The 16,745-nt window shown below is 40.0% G+C and overlaps 1 protein-coding gene across 1 annotated transcript in view; it reads right to left on the minus strand.

Annotated features, from left to right (window-relative positions):
• Window positions 1–6,219: 6,219 nt before the first annotated feature.
• LOC116980425 (adapter protein CIKS-like) overlaps window positions 6,220–16,745 on the minus strand; it is a 32,600-nt gene continuing 22,074 nt past the window's right edge. The window contains exons 4-9 of the mRNA XM_033032613.1: window positions 14,462–14,529; window positions 14,044–14,141; window positions 11,899–11,967; window positions 11,410–11,520; window positions 7,543–7,617; window positions 6,220–6,565 (exon numbers count right to left, since the gene is read on the minus strand). Of these exons, the coding sequence (XP_032888504.1) occupies window positions 6,419–6,565; window positions 7,543–7,617; window positions 11,410–11,520; window positions 11,899–11,967; window positions 14,044–14,141; window positions 14,462–14,529 (568 nt within the window). The 3' untranslated portion in view covers window positions 6,220–6,418. The remainder of the gene's footprint in view (window positions 6,566–7,542; window positions 7,618–11,409; window positions 11,521–11,898; window positions 11,968–14,043; window positions 14,142–14,461; window positions 14,530–16,745) is intronic.

A 16,745-nucleotide genomic window follows, 5' to 3' on the forward strand; every position in this document is an offset into this window, starting at 1 on the left:
TATGGATGAGAAATTGTGTCAAACCAATTGATGACTTCTTTGACAAAGTAACTAGCATGTTAGATAACAAGGAAGCCAATGGATGTAGCAAATTTGGTTGTACATAATTTGGTCTGTGAAGTGCCCCCAAAAAAAAAAAATCACAACATTAGATAAGCACCTGTGGACTTGAACGTAATAGGTCAAGTCCAGGGGGTCGGATATGGGGCTGCATGTGTGGGCCAGATATATTGTCAGTGCAAAGGGGCTAGGAACAAGGCCAAGTGTGCATCCAGAGTCAAGGCCTGGAATAGTACTAGGTGTGCAATCAAAGCTGGGACCAGGGGAGTGTTCAGCACTCGGAACGTAAGCAGATAGGCAGCTATGATCAGGGTAGAATAGGGGGCCAGGTTTAAGGCTGGACTCATGGTCAGGAATGAGAGAAGGTATGCAACTGGAGTCAGGGTCAGGAGTAGCACCAGGTTTGTAGTGAGACCCAGGTTAGTCAACATGGGCCAAGTGTTTGATTATAATCTGATTTCCATACATGAATACACTAAGATCATTCATGTGCTGCACGTGTTGATCAGAGCCTGGGCTCTACTGTGGAATGTAATTAGGAATGTAATTTAGAAACATAGAAACATAGAAATTAGGTGCAGGAGTAGGCCATTCGGCCCTTCGAGCCTGCACCGCCATTCAATATGATCATGGCTGATCATCCAACTCAGTATCCCGTACCTGCCTTCTCTCCATACCCTCTGATCCCCTTAGCCACAAGGGCCACATCTAACTCCCTCTTAAATATAGCCAATGAACTGGCCTCGACTACCCTCTGTGGCAGGGAGATTCCAGAGATTCACCACTCTCTGTGTGAAAAAAGTTCTTCCTCATCTCGGTCTTAAAGATTTCCCCCTTATCCTTAAGCTGTGACCCCTTGTTCTGGACTTCCCCAACATCGGGAAGCAATCTTCCTGCATCTAGCCTGTCCAACCCCTTAAGAATTTTGTAAGTTTCTATAAGATCCCCTCTCAATCTTCCTAAATTCTAGAGAGTACTAAACCGAAGTCTATCCAGTCTTTCTTCATAATGACAGTCCTGACATCCCAGGAATCAGTCTGGTGAACCTTCTCTGTACTCCCTCTATGGCAATAATGTATTTCCTCAGATTAGGAGACCAAAACTGTACGCAATACTCCAGGTGTGGTCTCACCAAGACCCTGTACAACTGCAGTAGAACCTCCCTGCTCCTATACTCAAATCCTTTTGCTATGAAAGCTAACATACCATTCGCTTTCTTCACTGCCTGCTGCACCTGCATGCCCACTTTCAATGACTGGTGTACCATGACACCCAGGTCTCGCTGCATCTCCCCTTTTCCTAGTCGGCCACCATTTAGATAATAGTCTGCTTTCCTGTTTTTGCCACCAAAATGGATAACCTCACATTCACATATAGTCTAACTTTATTCATAGCTAATCCAATTTAAAGCATAAATATTGCATTCAAGTGCAAGTTAAAAGACTCGCTACAGTATGCACCATATTGCACAATTTCAAGCTGAAAAATGCAAAAGCTCCGTACCAATGGGAGGGGGGACACCCTCCTCCCACACCCTTTGCACTTTCTGGTGATATACATTTCCCAGTTTATCATATACGCTATAGAATCAATATGGGTCACAAAGGAATATCCAAGGAGAGCATTGCGAGAGCATCCACAGATAGAGGTGGCAATCTTGTGAAACTTGACAACATGCAAGCAAACAGCAAAAAGTAACATTCTGACAACTAAGCAATGCCACAACTAACAGATCAGATCTACAAACCACATCCTGTTTTGAATGAGGGTCGATGTAACAGATGGTAAGATGGAAAGAAGAGGGCAGAGCACTAATGAGCCAGAATAATCCAAAACAATGGTGATCGGGGAAACAAAGAAAATAGATGCAGGAGTAAGCCATTCGGCCCTTCGATCCAGCACCCATTCAATAAGATCATGGCCGATCATCCAAAATCAGTACCACGTTCCTGCTTTTTCCCCATATCCCTTGATTCCATTAGCCCCAAGCGCTAAATCTATCCCTCTCTTGAATACATCCAGTGAATTGGCCTCCACTGCCTTCTGTGGCAGAGAATTCCACACTCACAACTCTTTGGATGAAAAAGTTTTTCCTCATCTCAGTCCTATATGGCCTACCCATTATTCTTACACTGTGACCCTGGTTCTGGACTCCCCCAACATCAGGAACATTTATCCTGCATCTAGCCTGTCCAATCCCTTAGGAAATGTTATGTTTCTATAAGATCCCCTCTCATCCTTCTAAATGTCAGTGAATATGCCCAGTCGATCCATTCTTTCATCATACGTCACTCCCGCCATCCCGGGAATTAACCTGGCGTACCTACGCTGCACTCCCTCAATAGCAAGAATTGACACCGCACAATGACGGCTGCCGTCGATATTCCGCAGTATAAACACATCTCCAAGTCCCTTGAGGTCTGCCATGGATCAAATATTCTGCTAGATTACCCAAAAATAGGTAGACCCCCTACACCAGTTTAGATGCCGGAGCTTGCAGTTGTCTGGTTCTTCTCGACTTTTCAAATAAATATCAAGATTGTCTAATATTTTCTCCTTGCATTGAGGGGTGCAGGTAAAGCAAAATCTCCAGTTTCATACCATCCAGGATCAAGCCATTCGCGAGTTGACTATCCACAGCCTCCAGTATTATTACAGTAACAGCAAAATGCACTATAAACAGATGCATTACTACTAAATATCACGCCTTTGTCAGCATCCCGTGTAAAATCCCACAACCTCAGCAACCTTGAAAAGGCAAGAAATACATGCGAACACTTTCAAATCCGTACCCGTCTACAAAACACACCATTGTATCTTGGATATACTATCCATTTATTGTGACTGGATCATATCAAACACCCTGTATCAATGGAAGAACAGACCTCATATACCACTTGGGTAGTGTACAACCCTATAACGTGAACATTGAACTCTTCAATTTTAGGTAAATTCCCCCTCCCCGATCACCCAGTTCCTCTCCTCCTTTCCCACCATGCTTCCCTCTGGTTCTACATTTCACTCCCTACCTTACTATCTTGATTCTACCATTAGCACCCTTTTGTTTTCTCCACATAATTTCTGGCCTTAGCTGCTATCTCAACCCTTCCCTCCCCACCTGACTCATCTGCCAATCCCTCCTTACCTGGGTCAACTTATCACTTGCCTGCCCTCGCCCCACTCCTTCTCTTCACTGCAACATCAGCCTTAAGCATCTTGACCGAAAACACTGTCCATTCCCCTCTATGGATGCTGCCTGACACGATGGGTTCCTCCAGCACATTGTTTCTTTTTACCTTAATCAATAGCTTTGTGGGAAAATCTTCACGGTCACAGATTTTTGAAGAAGAAATCAATCAGAAAAATCACTTAAATATTCTGCTTGGTAAGAGCATAGATTTATTAATTAATCAAGTATGACAAAATACAACTTTTGGATAACGCAATGGTAAATTATCTTATTTTGGAGTACGATTTGTACCAAGTCCTCAAGAATTCAACAACAGACATTAAATAAGCAAAGCTGAATTACAGTAACAGTTCCCATTATTATATTATAGTAGGCACTCACTCTGGTCAAATTCCTTGATATTTTGGAGTAAAGGTTAGATTGTATTGATACAGCTACAAAATGGTGCCAGCTAGATGCACCAAGAGACTACGATCAATAGTATGAACTCTCTCCATTCCCTTCCTTATAAACCAGCGGTCAATCTGGCGAAAACTGTTAATAGCTACAATTCTTGCTGTATGACATTTTAGGCTGGATTATCAGGCAGTATTTGAAGTCAACTTCATGGGTCTCTTCCTAATTTTTAACAGTTTGAATATACTATGGTAGCTCATAATATATTACACTTATACCAACCATCATCTGGTAAATAGAAACAAAAAATTGGATCTTAAAACAAACAAATGTGATTTTATTAAAAATTGATGCGCCAGTTTAAAATAATTCAGACAATGGATTTTGTGTGGTCATACTAAAACAGTTTATTCCTGTACAAAGGTGGACAAGCCCAGCATACCTTTAACTTTCTTCTCTCCAACAGCAGTAAGCAATAAAGTCTTGCTCACAATGTGTGCTTAATGCTTCTTTCCAAATATGGTCAAACTAAATTACCTAGGTACAGTTTCTGTATTAATAAACTACCAGGGGTGTTAGTGACTTTACACCAGTGCCATTACCTTTTCTCAACCCGATGAACAAAATTGGGATACAACTGTGTGATAATAGCCTTGCAGTTCCTCATTTATCATGTGTAAATTTATGCCCCTGTCCCACTTAGGAAACCTGAACGGAAACCTCTGGAGACTTTGTGCCCCACCCAAGGTTTCCGTGCGGTTCCCAGAGGTGTTTGTCAGTCTCCCTACCTGCTTCCACTACCTATTGAACAATGTTTGAAATGCAATTCAATCTTAAGGCTGTTTTCATTCAATAGTATAACAGACGCTTTCAAGGAAATACCACAAAGTCAAGAAACCATGATAGGTTCACGTGTTCTAGGAGAAGAATTAGACCATTCAGCCCATCAAGTCCACTCCACCATTCAATCATGGTTGATCTATCTTTCCCTCTCAAACCCCTTCTCATGGTTTCGCCCCATAACCCGACACCCTTACTAATCAATGACACCCTTACTAATCAAAAGGATGTACTTTAAAAGGTATCATGTTCCACAAGTCAAGGATATTAAATTAGTTGCTTTGTTCCCAATCCCATTGCAGAGAGGTTATTGAGTCCCTAGAAGCATATTCATCCTAAATCCAGCTCTGGACTGTACAAATGATGCTGGTCTTTATTGTTTGTCACTATGCAAAATATTGTCACTTATCTATTTAGATAAGGTGACAATGCTGATGTATAACAATTTACAAAGGCAGCCCCTCCAATGTTCTTTCATCATTAAATCTCCCTGTGCAACAATATTCAGCAGAAGCACTGCAATCCAACATCTTCCATGGGCAATTAGAAATGAACAATAAATGCTGGCCTCCCTGCTTCTGAAAGTTAAAAATATATATAATGGCGATATTCACTCCAGAATTTGTATTTTTTGCAGATTAAATGTTCATGTCATATCCATAGTTTGTTTTAAACTTAATGAAATTGCATTATAAAAGCCAGTAAAGAATGGATAATAAACAAAAGATACCAATGATAAAGGCATGGGCAAAATATGATAAGGATACGTTTGGAAATTAATGTGGTAGATATATACAAGACCTCTTAAATCGTTTTCCTGATAAAAGGTTTACCATGTTTTGTTTTGAAACTCAATGTCAAAAGTTCCAGTAACTTTAACAAAATGCATCTTAAACAGCAAGTGGTTCAGTACTTTTATGGATTTCACCAAGAAATGTAGTAAACTGCTTAAATGTTTCACATATGGTGTTAATCATCTAATTATGAATTTACAGTTCCAAATCATTGTTTTACCTCCCATTATTGTATCCAGCCGTTTATACTTGTGAACAAGCATTTGCAGCTTTCCATTTCTATAGACATCAATGCCAAGTACATTATTTGGAACTGGTTAAAACTGGCTCTTTTGCAAAATCTCAGTTATTTAATCAGCTTTTCTGATCTTGGTTGCATATGATTACCTTGGCCATTTCATTATTCATCAGTGCAATATGAAATTCAATACTGCTAATCACTGACTGCAACAGCAAACTTGGCTGGAAAATAATATTCTACAGACAAGGTTAGATTAATATTTGAAATTCTCTTCTGATGTTTCCTCATCATGGAAGTGAAATACCGTATGTGCACCCATGTGAAAGTGAGGAAAATTTTAAAATAAATTTAAATTTTAGGGCAGCACGGTGGCGCAGCGGTAGAGTTGCTGCCTTACAGCAAATGCGGTGTCGACAACCCGGGTGCGATCCCGACTACGGGTGCTGTCTGTATGGAGTTTGTACGTTCTCCCCGTGACCGGCGTGGGTTTTGTCCGAGATCTTCAGATTCCTCCCATACTCCAAAGACGCACAGGTATGTAGATTAATTGGCCTGGTAAATGTAAAAAATGTCCCTAGTGTGTGTAGGGCAGTGTTAATATGCGGGGATCGCAGGTCAGCGCGGACCAGGTGGGCCGAAGGGCCTGTTTCCGCATTGCATCTGAATTAAACTAAACTAAAAACTCACATTCTTTCAGCCACAATTTTATCTTTTTTCTATTTTTATTACTGTTTTCCAAAAATCTGAAATATTCTGAAGTGAGTTGCCCATAAAAATCAACGTTATCAGATCTCTAGTGAATTGTCTATCCTTTGCCACAGTACATGCAATACACAAGATAATATATGGACATTTACTAGCACATGCACATTTTATGAGTAGCAAAATCAAACTGGATTAAATAGATTTCTGAATAATCGTAGGAAGCTCGCCAACTGGAGGTGGGTTGTACTTTTCCAAACGCATCAACCGCCGTAGAATATCTTGGTCCTGCACTGGCCATTTGTAGACATGTGTATTTTGAAGCCATGAAGGAACATGTTTCTGAAGAAAGAAAATAAATTATTAAATCAGCAAATTACCAAAGATAGGGTTTGTAATCTGTTAATCAAATTCCTAATTGATCTCTATTGAACTCATCTGTCCTTAATTTTACTTTCGTACTTCATCTCTTCTCTGCTGCCTTGAGTTCAAATGGAATATACACAGACTTGCCCATGAGTTTAATATAGCTTGTTCAATTTACATTTATATCTTAAATTGGAATAACAACTTGTCATAAATGACAGGAATCGGCCTCTGCCACTTTATAGTCAATCCTGTTCTTCCCGACTGCAATGTAAACTTTCAGCGTGCCCACTAATATTCTGCCCATCTAACAGCTCCTTCATTCACTACCTAAGCCTGCACATCAGTTTATCAATGCTGCATGTTAGCCCTACTCTGTGTAATGGATTTGGAAAAAAATCCAAATATCTGCCAGTAATATTTTGTTAATCTTAATAATTTCCTTCCAAAAAGCAAATCTATTGAACTACATAATTTTAAATTCTGATGTTTTAACATTCTAAACCAGCGGTAGTGGACATCAACCCATCGCCTGGCCAGGCCAACCCGTGCAACCAACCAAATGCCGCTGTCAGCACAACGGGCCGTTTAGGCCATGTTAAGACTCTATCATATTAATTTCAATTTTAGACCTGAACAGTACAAAATGGTGCCTAAAACGTGGCTTCTATTGTGTACTCACTCAGTGTGGTCCACTGTTGTACATTCTTATATTTAGTATATTGTGCCTAATGTATAGTATAGTATGTAAAGAGAAATTCACTGCACTTGGCTACACATGACAATAGTACCGTTGAACCATATCAGAGTTTAGTTCAAACATTTTAAACTTTTAAAGTTTCCCTATTGCACAACTTCAAAGTAGCCTGTCCTCTTGTAATCTTAAATTATCCCACGTCTCAAAATTCTGCCTATTTCTGTCTCTGTACCCAAATTTCCTTTTGCTTGCTTACCATGGAGGCGCCTGGAAAAATAATAGGAACAAATCTGAAATTCTTGCTTCCATTCTGAATAAATTCGTTTTGGAGCTGCAATAAAATATAATGATCAGGCCAGTGAATAGTTAAGAACATTTCAGAAAGGAGATTCATCCTGCATTTAGTGCTAAAAGGCAATGTAGAAAATAAAATTATGGGTTGTCTGAAATTGTGGTGCAAATTTAGAAGAATGAGGGGGGACCTCATTGAAACATACAGAATAGTGAAAAGCTTGGATGGAGTGGATGTGGAGAGGATGTTTCCATTGGTGTGAGAGTCTAGGACTAGAGGTCATAGCCTCATAATTAAAGGACGTTCTTTTAGGAAGGAGATGAGGAGAAATTTATTTAGTCAGATTGTGGTGAATCTGTGGAATTCTTTGCCACAGAAGGCTGTGGAGGCCAAGTCAGTGTATAATTTTAAGGCAGAGATAGATAGATTCTTGATTAATACGGGTGTCAAGGGTTATGGGGAGAAGGCAGGAGAATGGGGTAGGGAGGGAGAGATAGATCAGCCATGATCGAATGGCGGAGTAGACTTGGGCCAAATGGCCTAATTCTACTCCTATCACTTATATGCCCTTATAACCTTAAATGCTAGAATTTGTAACTTAAAAGTGATATTTAACCACCTTCAAAAATGTATCTATTGTAAAAATTCAATAAACCACCAAGACAGTTCTATCAAAAACATACGTTCACCCAAGCCGTGGTTACACTTTGTTTTCATCCCAAGATACGCAAAAGAAACAAGGTGAGGCAGTGGTTACTTGGGGGCAAGGCAGTGGTTAATTTTATAGGTTCACACAACAAAGCCAAAATTCAAATCCTTCCATGACAGATATGGAATTTCAATTCAAATTAACAATCTGGAAATTAAAAACTATTAATTACTAACTATCGTTATAAACCCATCTGCTTCACTGGGTGTTACAGTGAAGAAAATTTGCTATTCTTTACTAATTGACCTACTTGCAAACTCCAGACTCACAAACATAGTCGACTCCTAAAAGTGCTCTTATTGGCAAGCAAGCCACTTAGTTCAAGGTGCAAAGGGGTGGGAAATAAATGATGTTATTTCCAATGATGTCCAGCTCCCCAAAAATAAATTAAATATGAGAAAAATTGAAAATTGGATTCATTCAAATCCACGGAGAAAACTACATTAGTCTGCTGACAAAGGGACTATTCCACGGTTATGCTTATTTCATACAGCATTAACTAATCTTAGCTGTCCCATGGCAAATCATCATAACTGGCACTAAAGGAATGAGAGGGACAAAGGTATTTTGTGTAGTTATTAACACTAACCTCTGCTTCTCATTCAACTGTAAATTGTGATCAAGGGCATAATGTTCTGTCTTGCAAAAAAGTTATTATTATATTCACTAGTTATTAGAACTTGGTTAAAACTGTGTTTTAATTTAGGCACCAAACTTCAAAATAGTCCTCTTTAACCTCTCCCTACTCTATTCCACCTGCTTAAGAAGACCACTATCATCCCAGTGCCAATGAAAAGCAAAGTAACATACATTAATGACGATCGTGGCTATGTCCAACTCCTTTTTATTGACTACAGTACCACCTTCAACACCATAGTCACAACCAAACTCCTAGTCCTAGAAGTCAGCACCCGCTCCCAAACAATGCTGAGACTGAGCACAGGAAAGAGATAGAAAGCTTAGTAACACTGGGTCAATACAACAAGCTCCCTCTTAATGCCACCAAGATGAAGATGGTAGTCATTGACTTTGGGAACTGGGAAGGTGTGTACACATCAGTCAGCATCAATGGTGCTGAGATAGAGATTGTCAAGAGCTTCAAGTTCTTGGGTGTAAATATCACCAAATATTTTGTCCTAGCACTACCACATCAATGCTTCAGCCAAGAAAACAAATGAACTACTCGCTCAGGAGACTAAGGAAATTCGGCATGTCTGCACCAACTCAGCAATTTCTTTGGATGCATTGGAGAAAGCATCCTATTGGGTTGCACAAAATTGAAGTGAGTTGTGCATGCAGCCACACAACCAACACATCACACAAACTCATCTCCCCCTCAGGTACTCTCACTGTCTTTGGAAAGCAGCCAACATAATCAAGGACCACTCACACCCGGTCATTCACGCTTCCCCCCTTGCCCTTTGGGCAGAAGATACAAAAGCTTGAAAGCACGTACCACCAGATCCAGAAACGGCTTGTTCTACACTGCTTTCAGGCTACAGAACAGACCTTTCATAAGCTGAGGCCTTGTATCTTTTTATCTGCACTTTCTTTGCAGCTGCAGAGTATATTCTGTACTCTGATTATTTTCTCTTTGTACTTGTTCTACTTGTCCATCGCGTGAGTGTACACATGTTCGGCATAATTTGGCTGGATAGCTGGCAAATGAAGCTTTTCACTGAATCTCGGTACGCACGGCAATAATAAGCCAATACTATACCAATACAACAAGATAGATTTTATCACCATTAGTTAGGGATACCAACAGATATGGAAAAAAAGGTACGTAAATTGAACTGGAGTACAGATTAGCTATTATTTTATTGAAAGCCAGAACATGCTCAAGAGGTTGAGTGATGTATTTCTGCATCTTTATTTTCCCAAACTAGACTCGAAGTAAAATATAAATGTGACATAAAGAATCAATCAGTGATAGTAAACAGACATCTAATAAAGCAGAAGGCCAAAGTAAGCATGGATTTGAGCAGTTCACAAACGAATAGATAGATTGCTGATAATCTTGTTTATTTACCGATAATTAACTCAGAAGGAAATTATAATTATGTATTTGCTGTCATATGCTGAGAGAAAGGAGCATCTGTGCTTGTACACTCTGGAGTTTAGAAGGATGAGGAGTATCTCATTGAAACATATAAGATTGTTAAGGGTTTGGACACACTAGAGGCAGGAAACATTTTCCCGATGTTGGGGGAGTCCAGAACCAGGGGCCACAGTTTAAGAATAAGGATAAGGAGGCCGGTTCTCTGGATGCTTTCAAGAGAGAGCTAGCTAGGGCTCTTAAAAATCAGGGGATATGGGGAGAAGGCAGGAACGGGGTACTGATTGGGGATGATCAACCCTGATCACAGTGAATGGCGGTGCTGGCTCGAAGGGCCGAATGGCCTACTCCTGCACCTATTGTCTATTTTGCAACAGACCTCAAGCAGAGGTTTACAAACATTATCACCAGTAGGGACCAAAGGAAGTATGTGTACATAACGGTGTGCAGTTCTGGTCACCTGCAACACAGGTGTGGTACCAGGAGTGGTGGTGGAAGCAGATATGAAAACAGCATTTATGACAGGCACATGGATATGCTGGAGAATGGAGGAGTATGGATCACTTACACAGCAGAAGGAATTAGGTCAATTTGGCATCATGTTTGGACCGACATTGTGGCTGAGAGGCCTTTTCTTGTGCGTATAGTCACTTGTTGTATGTTCTAAAGTGCATAAAAGCAGGTTTGTTACCACACATGGATGGAGTTCTAAGGTGGGTAGATGAAAAAGATTAGAAACAGAAAATAGGTGGAGGAGTCAGCCATTCGCCCTTCGAGCCAGCACTGCCATTCAATATGATCATGGCTGATCATCCAGAATAAGTACCCCGTTCCTGCTTTCTCCCCATATGCCTCGAATCCGTTAGCCCCAAGAGCTAAATCATTCAAGGTGTGTTTGAACAAAATATGTTGGCAAGGGACATTGTTAGCTGATAATTTTAAGGAGAGATGGTTGCTAGGAAAGTGCAATAAAGTTGCTGAGGAAATTAATTTAGTGGAAAATGTAATGATACAAAAATAATAAAGAAATCTGATCACAGTCATCATAGTTATGGCAGCTTACCTGTTTGTAAATAAAGACTGAATTCAAAGAATGCTCATCATCTTTTATGTTCTGAGATGTAACGGCTTGATAATATTTAGGGCTGATGATGATAATGATCAGGTATCCTTTCTATAAATACATATAAAAAACAAAATCATAATCAAATGTGAAGTACATTCAGTAATAATTATTGTAATGAGGTGATGCGAACACATATAAAGATACAACACATGTTTATTAAATCTACTTACAGCAAGGATTTGCAGACATTACATTTCCTAGCTGCTACTCGTACTAATTAGCGTAGGCAAGCTCTTGATAATATAAAGCATACTAGGCGGAATCACTACTAACAAGCACTATAATTGGCTAGTATGAAATAGCCAATCTCCAATTATGTTCTATTATTCAATACACAGATATCTGAATAAAATTATAAGCAAATATGAAACAATGCACAAAAAAATTACATTTTATATTTGATCAAATATTGAGAAGATAACTCACATCGTTGATGTATCTTTCCATCCAGTCAATTTTGTTTATACTTCTGAAATTCTGCTCAAATATATCAATCTAAAAAGAAAGAGTTATCTTAAAATGAATCATCAAGTACATATCTGGTAACTTTGTATGTTTTTAATTGCACAAATGAAAGTAGAGAGTCTGACTGACTTCCTGCTTTGGGGAAGATTTAGATATTCCCTCAGTTCTGATTACACCAAATTGAGAAGAAATGTGACAAATATAGGAAATTACAGATAGGCAAAAATGCATTTCAATGACAAAAACTATTCTCTGCCCAAAAGGACATAAGATAAGGATTCAAAAGATAACAATAAAAATATGTGGCATACACTAATTGAGTCAAGCAAGCATACACTAATTTAGTCAAATTTGGCTATATTTAAAAGGGAGTTAGATGTGGCCCTTGTGGCTAAAAGGAATCAGGGGGTATGGAGAGAAGGCAGGTACAGGATACTGAGTGGATGATCAGCCATGATCATATTGAATGGCGGTGCAGGCTCGAAGGGCCGAATGGCCTACTCCTGCACCTATTTTCTATGTTTCTATAAGATATTGCTGAGCAAAGGAGGGGAGGAGCCATCTTGGTGAACGGCTGCTAGCCAGCAGCCGTCCGTTTTAATTTGTTTTTTTAATAGTTTTTAGTGAGTCCTGTTTTTTGTTTGTAGGGGATATGGACTTTTTAATGTGGGGGGTAGGTGTTAACTTTATTTCTAGGTCCCTACCTGGTCGGCGTGGCAGCCTTTTCTCCGGGCTGCCCGTCGACCCGTCCTCGTGGCCTACCAGCGGGCTTGGAGCGCCGTTTCCTGGCGGGGACCGCCCAGCACCTCGGCCGTGGCGGAGCGGAGCAGGCAATGCCTTGCCTGGGTCGCACTGGAGCTCTGGTGAGCTGGACCGCCGAGAGCAACATCTCCGGGCTGCGGGTCTGCGGAGCGGAGAGGCGGCAGTGCGGAGAGGCGGCAGTGCGGAGAGGCGGCGCCGACTTTATCATCGGGAGCCTGAGAGCTCCAAACTGGCGCGGCCTTGTCGGCTTCGGCAGCCGCGGTCTCCAACCAGGAAGCGGCCGTTCCAGGTGGCCCAGCCGCCGAGAGGACTCTCCCGACGCCGGGGCAAGACCACCCGGTGAGAACGGCCAGGGACATCGGGCCTCCGTAGAGGCAATTGCGGTGGCCTCAATAGGCCTGACTTTGGGGTGAACTTGGGGTGGGGACTGGACATTGTGCCTTCCTCCACAGTGCTATCCACTATGGGGGGGATGATTTTTTTGTCTAATTGTAATCCTGTAAGTCTGTGTCCAAGATGGCTGCCGTGAAGAGAGAGTGGACGCTGGCGCGCTTTGGCTGCCGCTGCTCTCTCTTCACATTGTGTTTTTGATTTTCTGTTTTTGGATTGAATTATGTTTTTAATTTGTGTCTCTGTGATGTCTTTATTACTTATTTTATTCCGATTATATGTTTTTATTCCGATTATCTATGTAAGGTGTCCTTGAGATGTCTGAAAGGCGCCCATTAAATAAAATGTATTACTATTATTATTATTAAAGCTACCTTGTGGAACCAGCAAGATATCTTGGACTGATTATCATTTTGTCCGTGGCCATTTGGGATTGTTAAATTGGTTACAAATTAGAGGAAGATTCGTGCCATTAATCCAAGTCAAAAGTCCAAGTTGTGTCAAAATAATCTTCAAGAATGTGTTTTTCTTAAATATCCTGAAATTGCTTTTAAGCCAACTATTCCATAATTTAAAAAAATCAGCAATGTAATTTTTGTACATACACTATTACTGACAGTTACATGTTCCAAAAAATTGTTTACTTTTAAACATTTGTGAGGCTTGCAAGCGAGGTTTTCTGCTGAAAGCAAATACTTTTCTGCTCTGTGAACACCGTTTACAACTCGTGTTATTCAATGTAAAAAAAAATGTCCAATAAAACCAAGTCAATAATATTGAATCAATATATTTTAAAATAATGTATCTGCAATTATTTCTAATTCAAAAGCTAGTTATTTGTACACATAACATTGATGTGACATCAATACCAAATAAACTGCTAATGAAAGTGAGAGATCAAATTTGCAAGTGGCAACTATGCAATTGAAAGAAGAAGACCACGACAAAACCAACCTGAGTTTCAAATCCATTGGAGATCAATAAAGTAACAAAGTTGATGACCTCCCCAACATGTTTGTCGTTATCTGTTGCATATGTCACAAAGACCTTTCCTGGTAAAAAAATTAAAACATTCATGTCATTAGTTCAACACCAATTGTGTGATAAATCTGAAACATCATGCCTGTGTTTTTAACGTGGAACTTCAATTTGGACTACAATTGAGAACACTCTGGGTGTGACAAAATAACATTTACCTTCCCAAATAAATGTCTTTGCTCAGGTGTAAATAGTAATGCCAATTTTAGCTCTTTATGTGCACATCATTGTTTTATGCAAATATGATATCCAAGTTGAAAATACAAATTTCACACAGCAATAAAATAAATGATTTTTCGGGAAAAAAACCCTTTGCCTCAATATTGAAACTTACTCTGTTCACGAGGGAGTGGCAAGCTGAGTGGCATGTTTGTATTTACAGGATCTGTGGGAGCAAATGGTCTGAAAGCACATGGGATAGAAAATTAGAATGAGCTGTTCAATATTCTATTATAAAATATGAAAATAATGTTTCTCACTATCTCCACAAATAAGTCGTTTCAATTCAAATCTATCTTTGTGCCATTTATTAGAATATTAATACTCAAAATATTTGCATAAAATCAAAAGTTGTCTTGCGTACTCAGAATAGTCAGACAGCACAAAAACTAGAACATCACAAGTAGGAATAGACTATATTAACCCCTAAAATATGTTCCACTATTCAGAATTTACCGTCCAAGTGTTCAGAAAGTGACTGGAATTTTGCCCTAGAATGCTGTGGATATTCACAACCTGAGAGGAGAAAACGTTGCTCAATTGATAGCACCCAGTTCTACACCTACAGTCCATAGACAAGGTCCTTGGCATCTGAACACAAAGTGCTTATTGAACTCAACAGGTCAGGCAATATCTGTGGAGGGAATGGACAGACAATGTTTTGGGTCATAAACCTTCTTCAATCTGACGAAAACCAAGTCCATGCTCTCCACAGATGCTGCCTGACCCACTGAGTTCTGCCAGCACTTTGTGTTTTGGTCAAGATTCCAGCATCTGTAGTTCCATGCTTCTTCCCTTGGGACCTGTTTGCCAAACTTGAACTATATACATTTCAATTATATCATCTTTTATTCTCCTAAAATTCAGAGGACACAGGATTATTTAGCTCAGTTTTATATCAAGACAGTCCTATCTTTCTAAGCCTTCTACTCTTTCTAAGCCTCACCCTAGTTAGCTGGCATAGCACCCATTTCACAAGTAAAAATTTAAACAACATACTGCATTACATCTCAGCTCAGTGAAATGTCTACATAATTGCGACAAGATTGCCGTACTCATTGTAGTAAAGGTCAAGATACCAAAGGTTTCACCACAGTATTTATATAACTGTCAACTTTTTTTTAAATATTCTGCTTTTGCATTCTTTTTACAGAGTTCACATTTTCCCATGCCATACTTCAATGTTTTTAGGTCATCAGGACATGTGATATGAGCAATTAGACCATTCGGCCCATTAAGTCTACTCCACCATTCAATCATGATCTCTCCCTCCTAACTCTTGCCTTCTCCCCATAACCTCTGACAACTGTACTAATTAAGAATCTATCTATCTCTGCCTTAAAAAATATCCACTGACAGCCTCTACAGCCTTCTGTGGCAAAGAATTCCACAGATTCACCACCCTCTAACTAAAGAAATTCCTCCTGATCTCTTACCGAAAAGAACGTCCTTTTGAGGCTATGACTGGTCCCAGACTCTCCCACTAGTGGAAACATCCTCTCCACATCCAATCTATTCAAGCCTTTCACTATTCTGTATGTTTCAATGAGGTACCCCTCATTCTTCTAAACTCCAGCGAGTACAGGTCTAGTGCCGACAAATGCACAGAATATGTTAACCAACTCATTCCTGGGATAATTCTTGTAAACATCCTCTGGACCCTCTCCAGAGCCTAGCACATCCTACCTCAGATATAGTGCCCAAATTTGCGCACAATATTCCAAATGAAGCCTTAACAGCACCCTATAGAGCCTCAGCATTACATCCCTGTTTTTGCATACAAGCCCTGTTGAAATAAATACTAGCATTGAGTTTGCTTTCTTTATTACCGATTCGACTTGCAGATGAAGCTTGTGAGAATCCTGCACAAGCACTCCCCAGTCCCTTTGCACCTCAGATTTCTGGATTCTCTCTCAATTTAGAAAATAGTCTATGCCTTTATTCCTGCTACCAAAATCCACAACCACACTTTGCTACACTATATTCCATTTGCCACTTGATCAATTCCTGAAACAGGAAACATCCTTTTGCAACTTCTAAGCATTCTCCTCAAAGCTTATGTTTTTATTTTGGAGAGTAACATGTTAAAGACGGTGAGGGAATTGCTCACGCCCACCCATGAAGTAAGGTTCTGACCTCTGGAACATTGTCATAAGAACATGTATCTAGATGCTAAACTGTCCAAAGAGGACATCATCCTCGGGCAATCCCAGGCATTGTCTAGGCAATGTACAGAGTTGTGGTGGTATGTGGGAAAAAGACTTTCCCAAATCAACATTGATTTATAATAACCAAAGACATGCAAGCCAATAGATTTTATTTAGTTTCAGAGATTGAGCGCAGAAATAGGCCCTTCGGCCTACCGAATCCACACCGACCAGCGATCCCCGCACACTAGC

Source organism: Amblyraja radiata, chromosome 14, assembly GCF_010909765.2.
Source record: "Amblyraja radiata isolate CabotCenter1 chromosome 14, sAmbRad1.1.pri, whole genome shotgun sequence".
NCBI lineage: Eukaryota > Metazoa > Chordata > Chondrichthyes > Rajiformes > Rajidae > Amblyraja > Amblyraja radiata.